At 35.8% G+C, this 17,910-nt stretch overlaps 1 protein-coding gene across 6 annotated transcripts in view; it reads right to left on the minus strand.

Moving 5' to 3' along the window:
* The window catches only part of LOC124392412 (protocadherin alpha-C2-like), a 143,094-nt gene that overhangs the window by 68,889 nt on the left and 56,295 nt on the right, over positions 1-17,910 (minus strand). For all 6 annotated transcript variants that reach the window (XM_046859420.1, XM_046859424.1, XM_046859425.1 and 3 more), the window contains exon 2: positions 2,208-2,219. In XM_046859420.1, coding sequence (XP_046715376.1) covers positions 2,208-2,219 — 12 coding nt within the window. The remainder of the gene's footprint in view (positions 1-2,207; positions 2,220-17,910) is intronic.

Genomic DNA, 17,910 nt, shown 5'->3' on the forward strand with positions numbered 1-17,910 from the left:
AAGATCTGCACATACTATATTTAGCGCTGCCTCCAAACAAAAATCTATTGTTTTAGACAGAAGGAAAAAACACTCTCCATCAACTGTCTTTAGGAAATAAACGATTTAATTTAATTGCAAGTCACACCATCAACTCGCATACACAATTAAACAACTCCCAAAATGTATGCCAGAGAGTAGGTCATAGAGTGTCATAAAGCAAATGACAGAGTCATTATGACTTGCATCACATACCCCACTGAAAGCCTGTCTATTTAGCTGAGTAGCCCAACCATCATGCATCCCATCTGGGCTGCAGCTCATTCAAATGACCATATCTAGACATCCATCAATTAAACATAAACTCTTAGGCATCCAAAACTAATTAGAGCATGATATCTGATTTAGTTTTAAATCCTTATGTCTGAATGTTTAATTTCAGCTTTGCTTTTGACAAAAATAATAAATATATATAAAATGAATTACATTCTTTCCCTAAAATATATTTTTTCCTGCACTTATAGTATAACATTTTGAAAGATTGCTGCATAAGAAATACACATAAAAAGTGCAATCATTACGAAAGAATGTCTACATAAACAATAATTCTCCATAATGCCCTACTGCTATTTCATAAAAAAAGTTTAATCTGATCTGTAGCCAAACAAATTGAAAGACAATTTATCTGAGCCTTATTTTATTTAACGCTAGTTTAATTGAATTATTTATCTAAGCGCTTATGAGCCAACAGCAGCTATTCATAATGAAGCCTAAATAAGTGAAACCAAATATAATAGCTTGATAAGGTGATAAAATACAAATGTGTTTCAAACAGTACAAGAAAAAAAACAGTCAAGCAACAAATAAGATAAGTGTGATTAATGAATGAGAACCACCAACAGAAATAAAATAGTGTATTGTATGTTACTGCAGTGACCAGAACAAACAAACAAACAAGAAAAATATTCAGTAATACTGTCAATAAGCCAAATAAAATAAGATGTAAATATGCATTTGGTTGTGCTCTGAGCAACAGAGGGAAATAAGCTATAATATCTTTCTGATTGCTTCATTGTGATTTTACCAGCAAGAAACCTAATGATGCCATTAAATAAGCATAAAGACAACAGGATCTACACATAAACATAATAAGTGCAGAATACATAAAGTAGACTGTATGGAGTATGCTTGAGAAAAAAGTTGGAAATAAAAATGTTCATTCTAATATCTGTTCTGGAGACCACAAATGATGGAGACACACTCTTCATGATTTACTTATAGGAGAAGAGTCCTATGTATACCACCAAGAAATAAACAATGACAATAATTGACTTTGAATTCCAGAGTACACTTAAAAAAAAAAAAATATATATATATATATACTTTTACATTTTTTATATACTAGCAAAATACTCTAAATAGGAAGATGTTATCTACCACTTTCTGAAAATATTATTAATATAATAAATAATTATTAATTTCTAAAACAAAGATTTAAGAGAGAAACATTAGCTGGTTTATATTTTATTTAAAACCCTTTTTGTCTGGAAATGAATATATCCTTTTAAAAATAATTTATTTTGTACCTTGAAATGCCATGTTACATAGAGCATAAAGTTAAGTGTGTGTGTGTGTGTGTGTGTGTGTGTGTGTGTGTGTGTGTGTGTGTGTGTGTGTGTGTGCATGTGTGTGTATTTTTAGAGCATGAGAATCTTAATGATGGCTAGAGAAAAAAAATCTGAGAACAATTGTGAATCTTTCAGCACAAGAAGAGTGAATGAAAACAAAATCACAAAGCAAGATTTAATTTCCTCTGTCTCTCTTTCTCTCTCGCTCTCTCTCTCTCTCTCTCTCTTTCTCACTCACTCACTCTCTTTCTTTTTCTCTTTCTTTTTAAACAAATCTTTGCATTTTAATTGCAAAGTTAATATTATGGCATTTTGAGCATGCCTTTTTTTGCATGGAAGTGTATAATTAAATTTTAGTACAAAAAGGAATATTAGTAATGATTATATCAGAATATTTTTTAAAGCATCAGCAACAACAAAACATATACCAGTAAACTGTCACTGAATTAGATCAAAAGAAAATGACAAAAAAAAAAAAAAAAACCTTTGGAACTTCACAATTTAGCAAGCAAATCTGCTGCACTTTGAAGAAAATGCCAGTAAAAGGACAAAGACAGGGACATATAAAGAAGACAATGTCAAATGTAAAAATGTTCTTACCTGCAGAGTGCTCTTTGGATGCATAAAGAAAGAGTAGAAAATTCATTATTAACAATCTATAAACTGAAAGATATTATTCAGTAGAGTAATATAAAGAAGAATAAAAATAAACAGTTTTAGCTTTTATCAAATACAAATTAATGTGTGTAAATTTCTGTGAAATTACTATTGATTTTTAAAATACCTACCATTTTGTTTAAACTAAATAAATAGAACAAACTCACGTATGCACATTATAATAACTAAAACTTGAAATAACAACAAGTGGCTTTTGTAAATGCATATAGATTTTGTTTTAAAATACAATATTAATCCTGCACTTGCTTTGAACATCCTTTGGTGAAAAACTTGGCTGGGCTCAGTAACATTCCTGGTAAATAACTGATAAGATGAACTGTACATTTTAAAACTGAAAATAATATGCAATGCACTTAATTCATAGTATTATTTTCAAAATTAAATTTTAGTATGAGTATGGTAATAAAAGCAGTACATCAATCAGTTCTATTTAACAATGAGCTGTCCTTAAACAAACTCTACCAATCTGAGACAATAACAGTTATTTCATAGCCATGAATGGAGGCAGTCAAAGTAAAGCCATAGTGAAAAGTGAATATAGGTGAATAAGTAAAATATCTGAGAAGCATTATTATAATAACAATGACAAAATTATCCATAAAAAGAGAAACTCCTTATCTTTATCTTTATCTTTATCTATTTGTGTATCTCTGTTCCTGAACAGCACAGTTCTCTGCCTTATTTTCTCACTGCTATATATATATAAAAAATCCACACTCTAACCCCATTAGAAGGATCTGAACAGGATTAATGTCCCATACAGTTATGATGGTGTGCCTAATCCAAGTACCTTAAACACAGCAGCACCACTAGGACAACTTGCACATATTCAATATAAGATTAACAACAAAACTGAGGCAGACAGCAAATTCATCCAAACATACTGAATGTAAAAATGCCACCAATACATTCAAATTTATCCAGAAAGGTCAGACTTTATGCCTAGTATTAACCAACAAAACCATTACTAAACCATAATAATGAATGTAGGTCATCATTTCAGGTTATTCGTTTTAGTCAATATAACAATAATGTTATAATCCTTAATATCAATTTAATTACAATTAAACATACATATGGCATTTAACCACTTATAACAATTCAGTGTAGCAAACTGAATTTTGTGCTATCAGTAGCTAAAATAGAAGTATAAAACTGGGAAAATGCAAACTTATCAAATCCAAGCAAGCCAGAATACTATATTTAATCGGAATAAATATAGTAATAGTGCATTTAATTGCCATGATACATCAAAATACAAATGCAGTGCATTCAAGAAGTCCCTACACAGTGGCCGCATACAGTAAGTTATTGGAAAGTCTCTGGAAAAGCTGCTTTAAATTTTCTACGAATGAAAAATGTGTATTTATATCCAGCTTTAAAAACGTGCGCCACTACCTACTCTATGCAGCCACTGGGAAGGGACTTTTTCAATGCACTGTATATAAATAAAAATATATAAATTATTTTTCAATTACTTTAAAAACAGTAACTGCATTGTGCAGTGTTTTCTTTCGGTTTTAGTTTGAAATTATCCCAAACTTTCTGCCATTTTCTTTGGCCTAAATCTTCTCCTCATCCCTAGCTGTTTTTTTTTTTTTTCATTCAGCAGCATTCTGTGTTACCTGTCAAGAGTGCTTCTGAGTTTAGCAAATGGTGCGTCATTAATAATGGTCCATGGGAAACACAGTGCTCCATGTTTTGTTAAATAAACTAAACTAAGCATCAAGGCAAATTAATTTCCCTCAATGAATATTTGTAATCAAATTACTCAGGTTACTCAAGGAATCGTTACAGCCCTATATTCAATGCAGAGTATAATTGTATCACATTACTAATCAAACAGTTATTCACCACTGTGAAGCATTTAACTTTAAAATGTACTGAAATATTAAGAATAGAATAATTTTAGGTTGTCAGGTGTCGTGATTTTGTTTTTTTCATTTCTATTCTTATTAAACACAAACACATATATGTACTATATTTCTCAGAAGCAGATGCAAGAAGCCAAGATATCTAATTATTCTCACACCCAATCTCTTTCTCACACACACACACACACACACACGCTTGCCTGCACATCCTACTAAGCTTGTTAAGTAATTATTAATTATTCATTCTGTCTAATAAACAAAAATATAATTTAAAACAAGCAATTATATCAATAAATAAAAAAATAAACGTTTTTTTTTGAGGGCCATCAAAAATCTGTCAGCACTTCCCTGATCCTATCACAATGGAAACTGAATGGAACACAACATTAAAATAGTCTTGACAAAAATGTTTTCCAGGGATTGATTACCATGAATTATAATTAAGAGTGTGTAAAAAATTAATACAATCAGGTCTATTTTAAAGGTTCTGAAAATAATTAATATGTCAGGGTGTAAACTCAGGTCAGAAACATGTGAGCAAAAGCTGGATCATAATGGTGATTGTGACCCTGTATATCCTAAATGGTATCGCTAAGTAGTAATAGTAAGTAGGAAGTAGTTTAACTGGATCCTGGACCTCCTGACTGCGAGACCTCAGACAGTCAGTCTGGATCGGAAAACATCTCCAGCAACACCACACTGAGCACTGGCGCACTTAGGGCTGTGTGCTCAGTCCACTGCTGTTCACTCTGCTGACTTATGACTGTGTAGCAATGCACAGCTCAAATCACATCATTAAGTTTGCAGATGACATGACCGCGTGGGTCTCATCAGCAAGAACGAGTCATCATACAGAGAGGAGGTGCAACGGTTAACAGCCTGGTGTGGAGTGAACAACCTGTCTCTGAAGGTTGACAAAACTAAAAAGATGGTTGTTTACTTCAGGAGAACACAGAGTGACCATTCTCTAATGAACATTGATCAATCCTCCGTGGAGATCGTCAAGAGCACCAAATTCCTTGGCGTTCACTTGGCAGATAACCTGACCTGGTCGCTCAACACCAGCTCCATCACCAAAAAAGCCCAGCAGCGTCTCTACTTCCTGAGAAGGCTGAGGAATGCTCGTCTCCCTTCCCCCATCCTGACAACATTCTACAGAGGGACCACTGAGAGCATCCTGAGCAGCTGCATCACTGCCTGGTTTGGGAATTGCACCGTTTCGGATCGCAAGACCCTACAGAGGATAGTAAAGACAGCTGAGAAGATCATCGGAGTCTCTCTTCCCTCTATCATGCACATTTACACCACATGCACCACCGCAAAGCCAGCAGCATTGTGGACGACCCCACACACCCCTCACACACACTCTTCACTCTCCTGCCATCAGGGAAGGGGTACATGTAAACAGTACTTCAGTATGACAGCAAAAGGGAGTGTTAAGATCTCATACTGCTCATGTCATGTGTCTATTCAAGTCAAGTCAAGTCAAGCTTTTATTGTCATTTCAACCATATATAGCTGACGCAGTACACAGTGAAATAAAACAACGTTCCTTCAGAACCCTGATGCTACATAAAACAACATAAAACAACAATCACAGAAATAGAAACACAGGGACAAGGATTAGTAAGAAAAATCCTTGCCACATAAAGTGCATGTGTGCAACCTGGTGCAAACAGTGCAAAAAGACAACACAAAACAGTGCAAGACAACACAGGACAGTGCAAGACAAAATACAAAATAGCTCCGCCAGTAAACCTGTCGTAACGAGATAAAGTGAACAGTAGCAAAAAATGTAAACAGAATATTGTGCAAAAGAACAAATAGCAGCAATCCGGAAGATGTGCAAAAACGGCATGTAAACACTTTGTGGTAATGATTAATTGTGAGTGGTACTGAATCATGGGTGTCCAAAGTGTCTGGTTTGTACAGATCAGTCACACAGTCACACAGTGTGTGTGTGTGTGTGTGTGTGTGTGTGTGTGTGTGTGTGTGTGTGTGAGTTCAGTTCAGTTGTGTTGAGTAGCCTGATGCCTTGAGGGAAGAAACTGTTGCACAGTCTGGATGTGGCGGCCCAAATGCTTTGGAACCGCTTCCCTGATGGTAGGAGAGTGAAAAGTATGTGTGACAGGTGTGTGTGGTCGTCCACAATGCTGTTGGCTTTGCGGATGCAGCGTGTGGTGTAAATGTCCATGATAGAGGTGAGAGAGACTCTGTTGATCTTCTCAGCTGTCCTCACTATCCTCAACAACAACAACAACAACAACAACAAAAATACTGATTTTGAGCATGTAACCAAGGAAAAGAGTGTGGATAAATACAGCTATATTTTAATGTAAGAAAAAATTCATACTGTGGGCAAACTGAATAATTAACTGAATTAATTAATTCTAAAGTGCACCACATTTCAAAAAGAGTGTTTGGATAAACATCCATGTAAGTAAACAACTGATTGCTAGAAAAAAGTGGCAAAAATGTGAAAAAAGGAACTCTTCACATTGATAAAATTTAGTGACTGCTCATTTCTTCTTGTTGTTTTTTGAACAATAAAAAAAAAATACTGAATTGGCTCCAATCTGAGCAATTCAAATGTCTATTATAGAGCATAATCATTAGAATTACAAATTTGACAGTCACTAGTTTAGACAGAATGAAAAGTTTTTCTCCACTAGGTCAAAATGTCTCATGTATTGTTTTGCTTTTTCACCCTTAATTACACATCAGCACAAAACAATGGCCATCTTTAGTACTGGCAACCATGATACATTAATATCCCGAAATCCTCATATTATGCTATGATATTTAAAAAGCTATTACATCAGTTCTGTATTACCTTACCAGAGGCACTAATACACTACATGTTTATGGAAATCTTAATTAGAGAGAAAGTCGATAAGATACACATAAAGTACCCTGACTCTTTTGCTTTGTCATGACTGCAAAGCTTGAGATATAGTAAAATAGAATACTAATTCTACTAATGTCAATGGATCTCCAACTTCCAACAGACCACAAGCCGTACGGGTGGGCAAACACACGTCATCCACACCCTCACCCTCTGCACTGGAGCTCCCCAGGGTTGTGTTCTAAGCCCCCTGTTGTGCTCACTGTACACATATGACTGTGTGGCTACTTCCAAAACCACCACCATCATCAAGTTTGCTGACAACACTGTTGTGGTGGGCCTGATCTCCAACACCGATGAGACGGCCAAACTACAGGAGGTTAAAAACCTGAAAGATGGTGCTAGGAGAACAATCTTTTCCTAAACGTCAGCAATCTAAGGAGTTGATAGTGGACTTCAACACGAAGCAGGAGCGTTCATACCAACCACTAAACATCAACAGGACCCCAGTGGAGAGAGTGGACAGTTTCTGGTACCTAGGTGTTCACATCACACAGGACCTGTCACATGGTCCTAAGAATTCAGACCCTTTGCTGTGACACTCATATATTTAACTCAGGTGCTATCCATTTCTTCTGATCATCATTGAGATGGTTCTACACCTTCATTTGAGTCCAGCTGTGTTTGATTATACTGATTGGACTTGATTAGGAAATCCACACACCTGTCTATATAAGACCTTACAGATCACAATGCATGTCAGAGCAAATGAGAATCATGAGGTCAAAGGAACTGCCTGAAGAGCTCAGACAGAATTTTGGCAAGGCACAGATCTGGCCAAGATTACAAAAAAATTCTGCTGCACTTAAGGTTCCTAAGAGAGAGCATAGTGGCCTCCATAATCCTTAAATGGAACGACCGGAACCCTTCCTAAAGCTGGCCATCCGGCCAAACTAAAAGAAGAACCCAAAGATCACTGTGGTTTAACTCAAGAGATGCAGTCGGGAGATGGGAGAAAGCTGTAGAAAGTCAACCATCACTGCAGTCCTCCACCAGTCGAGGCTTTATGGCAGAGTGGCCCGACGGAAGCCTCTCCATAGTGCAACACACATGAAAGCCCACATGGAGTTTGCTAAAAAACACCTGAAGGACTGCAAGATGGTGAGAAATAAGATTGGAGGAATGGCAGAGGATCCCCAAATCCAGGTGTGAAAAACTTGTTGCATCTTTCCCAAAAAGACTCATGGCTGTATCAGATCAAAAGGGTGCTTCTACTAAATACTAAGCAAAGGGTCTGAATACTTAGGACCATGTGATATTTCAGTTTTTCTTTTTTAATAAATCTGAAAAATGTCAACAATCCTGTCTTTTTCTGTCAATATGGGGTGCTATGTGAAAAAAATGAACTAAAATGATTTTAGCAAATGGCTGCAATATAACAAAGAGTTAAGAATCCTAAGGGGGTCTGAATACTTTGCTTACCCACTGTGTATGTATATATATATATATATATATATATATATATATATATATATATATATATATATATATATATATATATATAAATTTCATATATTTTCACATATTTCTAGATTTTATACTTTTTATTTATCTACTTCATATTATCTACTGTATTTTTTTTCTATTTTATTATTTTCTTTATTTTTTATATCCTTAAATTCTATTCCTTTTGTACTTGAATGCTGGACAGTCATATAAAGCATTTCACTGCATGTCGTACTATATATGCGTATGTGATGAATAAAATTTGAATTTGAATTAATGTATCTCTGATCTCAGTATCTATTTAGAGTTTAAATTGCTGTTCAGAAAATAATATGGCACAAAAGGTCATGAGTTGTCGGCTCTTGAGTTCAGACAAAGTATTCATATTTCAGGACTATCACATTCCTCAGATTTACAAGGTAGAGTAAATTAAATAATTTTATATCATGCCCACATATTCCATACATGGCATGACATATACAAAGCAGGCTATAAAATTTCATTGTGCAACTTATTTTTAACAAAACCGCATCTTGTACTGATAAATACTGAAGTGATTAATAATTGTAGTCACAAATAAAGTCTCATGGGTTTTATTTTGAAATTAATAAGAATTTCTGCTTTGAGACAATGCCCATTGTTAGAAGCACTATACAAATAAATTAATAAAAAAATCTCGATTGAATTTAAATAAAATTTTGATGCATTACCCTGAAACATAATTTGTAAAATGGCAAAATATATAGTAATAATATACTATAATAATTATGGCAATAAATGTATTTTTTAATATATAAAATAGATTTTTAACCAAAATTTACCTTATTAAAGTAGTTAAAGAAAGCATTTAATAAGCAATTATTAAATTATTTATTCAATGCGATAATGAATATAAGCACTGTAAAAGTACACATTTTATAAATCTCTTTGTTTTTCCTGTTTCCAAATGTTAGATTTTGCAAATCAAGTGACTGTTACTTTCAATAAAAATGACTGTTAAAGATTAAATATGACTTTCATATGTTCAAAACAAAATATTTTTTCAATGACAGCAGGCACTTGACATTGGTCTAAAAAAATACTAAAGTGATAGAACCTAACAAAAATATTCGACCAACTTGTATTCAAGGAAAGAGACTATATAGACCAACAGCGATTTGTTCATGTGAGGAAGTGACGTCTTTGGTCCTAGGACGTGTCCAGTTAGCTAACACGCACATTTAAAACAGAGAGAGTATATACAATGTGACAGTTGATTTATTCTTGCAATTAAAAATGTTTAAATTAAAAACTATTTCCATGCTGTTCATGATCTTTCAGACAAGAACTAACTTGTCAAAAATTAAAGTGTTTAAATTTCCGAAACACAAAACACAATGGGATGCTTGAATAACAATAGTGAGACAAAGCTGGATGAAGGTGAATCAAATCACTGTTCCCCAGATGTTATCTCTGGATCTTATTTAAAATGGTAGTGCATTATTTTTTATATAATATATTTTATGTTTTATATATATATATTTCATATTTCACTTTTTACAATTTAATAGAATTTAGTTAGCAATGTGCTTTATTTTTAGCATAGACATAGATTTACCTGCCCATGCAAGTGCAAGTGCAACTTCAACATGCTACAATCTCACCAAACACAAGATAAACATCATCCACATTGTATGACCAAATGTTTCTGACTTTTTGGCTTTGTGAGCATCCAGACTGAGACTTTACCGCTTCTTTCATGTGAACCACTTAGCCTCAACCAGATAATGATACATGTCTGGATCTGGTGCTTCAGGTAAACATTTATGTTTAAAGTTTAATGTTCTGAGTGAAAAGTGGTCGCCTCATTGTCTTGTTTAACGGTTTAAATAATTCCATTTTATTATCTATTTTTAGCTTTTATAAATAACTTATCTCTTTTGTTTTAACTTAAAAAGTATGTGCTAGTTATTTTGTTTTGACCACTCCATACTTTAAAAATTCTGCCACCAGAAATGCTTTATCACAACTTCTTTGCTATGGTTTGACCTCAGCCATCCCAACAATAGACTCTTCTCTTTGTTGCATTCAGGGAAACACTTCCCCTCCCTGAAAGCGAACCCAGAGAGAATGAGGAGGAGCTTCTTCCCGCAGGCCATTCGGTGTTTAAACCAGGAAACACCCAGGATCTAAAATCCACTCTCTCCATCATCACACTTCTTCTCTGCACATACCTCACCTTTCGCACCTCGACACTTTAAACTCTGGACTTGCACAGCAAAGTGCACTTTATATTTATTTATTTTATACCACACCATCCTGCACACGGACACTTTATGGACACTCTATACCACACACGGACACTTATGGACCCTTACACCACACCATACCGCACACGGACACTTACGGACCCTTACACCACACCATACTGCACACGGACACTTTATGGACAACCCACCACTAAAATTGTCTATTGTTTACACTTTGGTACACATTGTTTACTGTTTCACTGTCTACTGCCATAAGGATTTTCTTTGTATATACATTTTTCTCTTTGTTTACATACAAATATTTATATATCCTTTATATCTTATATTTTATTTTATATAGTTTTTATACTTTATTTATCTGCTTTTTTCTTTCTCCCCACCCTATTCCCCTCTTGCCAGACCGTCGTTTAAAGCATTTCACTGCATGTCGTACCCTGTATGTATGTGTGTGTGATGAATAAAATTTGATTTGATTTGATTTGATTTGATTTGATTTGATTTGTTTGCATCTTTTAAATAGTATCTAAATATCTGACAAACAGAAAGATGATAAAGAAAAAAAATCCAAAACACTTAATACTTAAATAATTTTAAAATACATGCCTTAAACCCAACACACAACAAAATATATTGAAAACATATACTTCTAAAATACTTGGATTCACATTTCTGTCCTAAACATGTTTAAACAGCCTTTATCCACTTCATCACATCCATTGAAAATAAGATAGGCAGTTATTATTATGATTAGATGAAAGTGGAGCACAGAAAAAACACTAAAATGTACAGGGTATGGATTAGTCCAGGTCCAGGGCTGCCCTGCTTTATTTGAAACACAGCCAAAATCTGCTCAATTAATCAACAATTGCTGGGTATGGTTTTCTCTGTGGCAAATGAGGTCTGGGGAAGAGGGAGAGAAATTGAGAGAGAGAGAGAGAGAGAGAGAGAGAGAGAGAGAGAGAGAGAGAGAGAGAGAGAGAGAGAGAGAGAGAGAGAGAGAGAGAAAAATACACCTTTTAGCATTAGTTAGACATATGCTCTTTTTCTTGTTTTGGGCATATTGTTGAAAATAGCTTCTAACTCCAGTTGGTTTGCAGGCTGTTCCAATTATATATCCTGCTTCTCAAACACACACACACACACACACACACACACACACACACACACACACACACACACACACACAAACATACACACACACACACACACAATGGTTTGCATGTTTGTCACACTTTAATGTTTCGGATCATCAAACTAATTTAAATATTAGAAGAAGGTTTTTATTATTGACGGAAAACTAAATCCAAATCTACATGTCCCTGTGTGAAAATGTGTTTGCCCCTAAACCTAATAACTGGTTGGGCCAACCTTAGCAGCAACAAGTGCAATCAAGCGTTTGCGAAAACTTGCAATGAATCTGTTACAGCGCTGTGGAAAAACTTTGGTCCACTCATCAATGCAGAATTGTTGTAATTCAGCCACATTGGAGGGTTTTCAAGCATGAACCGCCCTTTTAAGGTCATGCCACAGCATCTCAATAGGATTCAGGTCAGGACTTTGACAATGTGACTCCAAAGTCTTTTTTGTTTTTCTTCAGCTAATCAGAGGTGGACTTGCTGGTGTATTTTGGCTCATTGTCCTGCTGCAGAAACCAAGTTCATTTCAGCTTGAGGTCACGAACATTCTTCTTCAGGATTTTTTTACAGCAGAATTCACACAGTTTTAACAGAGCAAAACACTTTTTTTTACACAGGGCCAAGTAGTTTTGGATTATATATATATATATATATATATATATATATATATATATATATATATATATATATATATATATATATATATATATATATATATTTATTGATTGATTGAGATGGTTTGGACATGTGCAGAGGAGAACCATGAATTATATTGGTAGAAGAATGCTGAGGATGGAGCCACTAGGTAGGAGGAAAAGAGGAAGGCCAACGAGGAGGTTCATGAATGTGGTGAGGGAAGACATGCAGGTAGTTGGTGTGAAAGAGGCAGATGTAGAGGACAGGGTGGTATGGAGACAGATGATCCGCTGTGGGAGCAGCCGAAAGAAGAAGAATACACACACACACACACACACACACACACACACACACACACACACACACACACACACACCATACAGTTGCTGCACACAGATGAGTCACAACATTTCCCACCAACCTAATCTGTATACTGACATCCTGCATCCTGCATCCCCCACTAATTTGTAAAGATTTGTGAACACTGATTTTATTTTAGGCACCTTAAGTTTATAATCTAGCAAACCAGTGTTGATTTATTAATTGATAGAGAAACACTTTTGTACATCACTCTGGATAAGGGCAGCTGCTAAATGTCATAAAAGTAAATGTAAATGAAATAAGAACTTCCCCAAATATGACTTCATCTAGATGGAAGCATACATTGCTCTAAAATCTCTATGCACGTTTCAGCATTGATGGTGCTAGATGTGAAAGCTGCCCATTCATAGACACGAATGCAACCCCTATACCTTCAGAGATGCAGGCTTTTGAACTAAATACTAATAACAAACCAGATGGTCCCCTCTCCACTTGAGTCCAAAACATATAGCATCCATAATTTTGTCTGACCACAGAACAATTTATCACTTTGCCTCAGTCCATTTTAAATAAGCTTTGGCCCAGAGAAGATGACAGGATTTCTTGGTCTCCCCAATTTATCCCCTACCTCTTTATAAAGTTCTCTTCAATTGGAGACCACTCTGTGCAGCTAGGAATAATTCTACATGAACAGCTGAAAGATCCATGAAGTTACTGAGCAAATAAAAAAAATGTAAGGATAGATTTAAACTGTGGTTCTTCTTCAGTGGTTAAGGGCCACAGTTTGCAGGAACTGTTCTGCATTTAAACAACCACCACTGAACAGTTTACTTCAAAAATAATGGAACTATAATGAATGGACATTCAGCTAGATGAGGATGGTTTCCCTTTTAGGTCTGGTTTTTCTCAAGATTTCTTCCTCATACCATTTCAGGGAGTTTTTCCGTGCCACAGTTGCCACTGGCTTGCTCATTAGGGATAAACTTATTAGGAACAAACTTATAGGCATTACACTTATACAATTCCAACTTCATAACCTCTTTATCTCTGTAAAGCTGATTTGGGACAATGCACTATACATTTAATACATATAAAACTGAATCGAACTTCTTCTTTGCATGACAGAGCTTTAACCTGCATTTGTGGATGGCATGGTGAACTGTGTTCACAGACAATGATTTCTGAGGGTATTTATGAGCCCTTGAAGTGATTTACATTACAGACTCATGTCTGTTCTTAAATCAGTGCCCAAGGCCCTTAAAATCTTGAGCATTCAATGTTGATTTTTGTCCCTTGTACCCTGCAGGCAGATATTTCTCCAGATTCTTTGAATTTTGTGATAATATTATGTACTGTCGATGATGAGATATTCCAAGTTCTTACAATTGTAGCTGTTGAACATTATTCTGAAATTGTTCCACAACTTACACTGGTGATCAAAATTAGAGAACAATTTATAAACAATTGAACAATTCTGAAATAATGTCATCTTCACTGCTCAACAGTTGAAGAAGTTTTTGTTTTGTCTATACCATGCTACCAGAACACCTTTTCCACAAAATAACTAAGGCATTTAAAAAAAAACATTATTTTGCAGAAAACACACTGATCAAAATTAGAGAACAACAATGACTGTAGCATGGAAAAAGATTACAACAAAATTTTCTGAAGGTTACAACAGTCAGCAATTAGTAGGAAGTGTACAGGCCTCTGCTCTGAATGACTTCAGCACATCTGCGGCCACAGGACAGCACTAGTCTCTCACACTGCTCTGGTGTGATTTGGTCCACTCTTCTTCCAGTCTCCTCCACAGTTCGGTGACTGTAGTGGGTTTCTTGGCCATAACTCTGTCACCAAGGATTTTCCAGAGGTTCTTTATTGGGTTGAGATCAGGACTCTGGGCAGGCCATGTCATTATTTCAATGTTTTCAGTTTCAAGCAACTGCTTTACCCGTTTTGCTGTGTGACATGGAGCGTTGTCCTGCATGAACACTGAGGGCTGATTGGGTGATGAACGCAGGGAAGGAACCATATGTTGTTTAAGAAGGTTCTGATAAACATTTGCATTCACTCTGCCATGTAGCTGTATAAGAGGCCCAACTCCTGCTGCAGGAAACATGCCCCAAACCATGACACTTCCTCCTCCATTTTTCACTGACTTCTTTACACACTTGGGGTTCAGTATTTCTTCAGTTTGTCGCCGAACATAATGTTTCCCATCGTACCCAAATAAATTAAACTTGCTTTCATCACTAAAGTGAACTTTGGACCAGTTCTCCTCTGTCCACACAACATGCTCCTTAGCAAAACTTAGTCTAGCCTTTTGATTCTTTCTGCTAATTAGAGGTTTGGTCACTGCAGAGTGGGCTTTCAGTCCAAATGCTCTTAAACGTCGAGACACTGTATGACGAGACAGATCCTTACCCTGTTCAGCACTGAACTGGTGAGCAATTCCAGCTGCAGTGTGGAAACGATTGCCCATTGAGATCCTCCGCAGCATCCTGTCCTCTCTTGTATTTGTCTTCCGTGGACGACCAGCCTTCTTGGCGGACTTGAATGAGATTGTGATGTTGTAAAGATTCAATATTCTTGAAATCACAGATTTGGAACGATCAACTTGTCTTGCTATGGCTGATAGGGTCATCCCTTTGGCCTTCATCTGGACAACCTGCTGCCGGAGGCTTTCAGTCACTTTAGAATGGCCCACCATCTTGCAGATTCAATGAAACTGGAAGTTAGGCTGCCAGTTAAATAGGGGTTAACAGATAATCATTGAAATTATCACCAGGTGCCAGATTAACACCAATAACTGGGAGGTATCTGAAAGTGTTCTCTAATTTTGATCAGTGTGTTTTCTGCAAAATAATGTTTTTTTTTTAAATGCCTTAGTTATTTTGTGGAAAATGTGTTCTGGTAGCATGGTATAGACAAGACAAAAACTCCTTCAACCGTTGAGCAGGGAAGATGACATTATTTCAGAATTGTTCAATTGTTTATAAATTGTTCTGTAATTTTGATCGCCAGTGTATATTTTGCAGATTGCTGAAACTCTGGCCATCTTCTGAGAGACTTTGCCTCCTAAGGATAATCCTTTAATACCGAATTGTACTACTGAACTATGGCCAATTAACCTAATTAGTTTGAAAATGTTTACCCGGTTAATTCTTTTTAGTAACACTAACTTTTCTATTGTAAATAAAATATGGGTAAATGAGATTTGCAATTGATTGCATTCTGCTTTTATTTACATTTTACCATGTCCCATCTTTTGTTTTGGAATAGGTTGTATTACCATGTTATAATAATTAAGTGTAAATTATGGCAACACCACATAGTCAGTAAGTGATTTAGTCCTTTTACTGCTGTTACTGTACCACCTTTATTTATTTTTGTCCGATCTGTTTATCAACACAACAGATGGTTCACCAGTGGAGACACACTCACTCACTGACTCACTGACTCACTGAAACAAGACAACCAGGAAAATATGTGTGTGAGCATGAAAAGAAACACCACACAGCCAGTAATCTAAGCTCACCTGGAGACCTGTAAAGCTAAACCACAGAATAACTGAGCTGCTGACAGCAAATAGTTTTATTTCATAATACAGAAAATTATAATGTTAAAGTAATAATTATAAATTATAAATTTTGTCTTGACAAACTTCATGAATTTTAATATTATGTTTATACAACAGTCATTATGATGTAAGGTCTTATTAATTATCACTTAGCCCACTCATGATATATACATGATTGTATCAGTTCAGATCACCATGAACATTTGCCAGCTGCTCACATTCAGCTCTTGCCTACACATTGTATTAGACATCAACCATGACCAGTACATATTAAAGAGACATTTTAAACTATGGTAGGTGTGTTCTGACTCCTATTTAAATTGAGTTTGAATGCGATTCTGAACACAGCCACCAGTTACCAGTTAAAAGTGGGTATGCACACTTGTGCAACCAGATCATTAATCTGGCATTTTAACAGGGGTGTGTAGATGTTTTATATCCACTGTATGAACAGAAAAGAAAACCATACAGGCTGCTGCAGTAAAGCAGAATTTGCAAAACACAAGTGTAATATGAACTTTAAACCTCAAATAAAGTTTTAAAGTTCTGTTCTAATAGGCTTTTCGTGCCATATTCTTTGTCTGGAACTGGGTTTCCAGACAAATCAACAAAACACCCAAATCATCAAAAGATTGGCTTTACCAGAAGAATGTGAATGTTTTGAAATGTCCTGGAAATTGGGCTACTGTTGGCCGAAGGAGGAGAAGGAGAGGGGAAAGATTTTTACAGAGACAGCAGGAAAAGGAGAAATGTTGGAGAGTGTAGGTTAGGGTTGGTACATTAAATGTTGGTACTATAACTGGTAAAGGGAGAGAGGTAGCTAAAATGATGGAGAGGAGAAGGGGAGATATGTTGTGTGTCCAGGAGACCAAGTGGAAAGGGAGTAAGGTCAGGAACACTGAAGGTGGCATTAATCTGTTCTATCATGGTGTGGATAGAAAGAGAAATGGTGTAGGAGTGCCATGTAGGACGTTTTGGGGACAAATTGAGAAAGGCCCGATTGAGATGGTTTGGACATGCGCAGAGAAGAGACATGGGATAAATCATTAGGAGAATGCTGAGTATGGAGCCACCAGGAAGGAAGACAAGAGGAAGGCCAAAGATGAGATTCATGGGTGTGGTGAAGGAAGTCATGCAGGTAGTTGTTTTGAAAGAGGCAGATGCAGAGGACAGGAAAGTATGGAGACGGATGACCCGCTGTGGCCACCCCTAATAAGAATAAGCCAAAAGGAGAAGAAAAAGATTTGTACTCCTCCCAAAGGATTTACATTTATTTTTTAATTGTGTAGTATAGGTTATTGAAATGATCTATCCTGGTCTTGCATCACAGAAACCTGGCATTTTAACAGCGGTGTGTAGACCTTTTACTGTATATCAACTGTATTTGCATATGACAGAATACATTTTGTTGTAGTTACAAAAAGTATAATAATTTACTGATCTTTAGTAATGACTCTCTTATAAAGTATTTTCTTAGT

Source organism: Silurus meridionalis, chromosome 10 (assembly GCF_014805685.1).
Source record: "Silurus meridionalis isolate SWU-2019-XX chromosome 10, ASM1480568v1, whole genome shotgun sequence".
Taxonomy (NCBI): Eukaryota; Metazoa; Chordata; class Actinopteri; order Siluriformes; family Siluridae; genus Silurus; species Silurus meridionalis.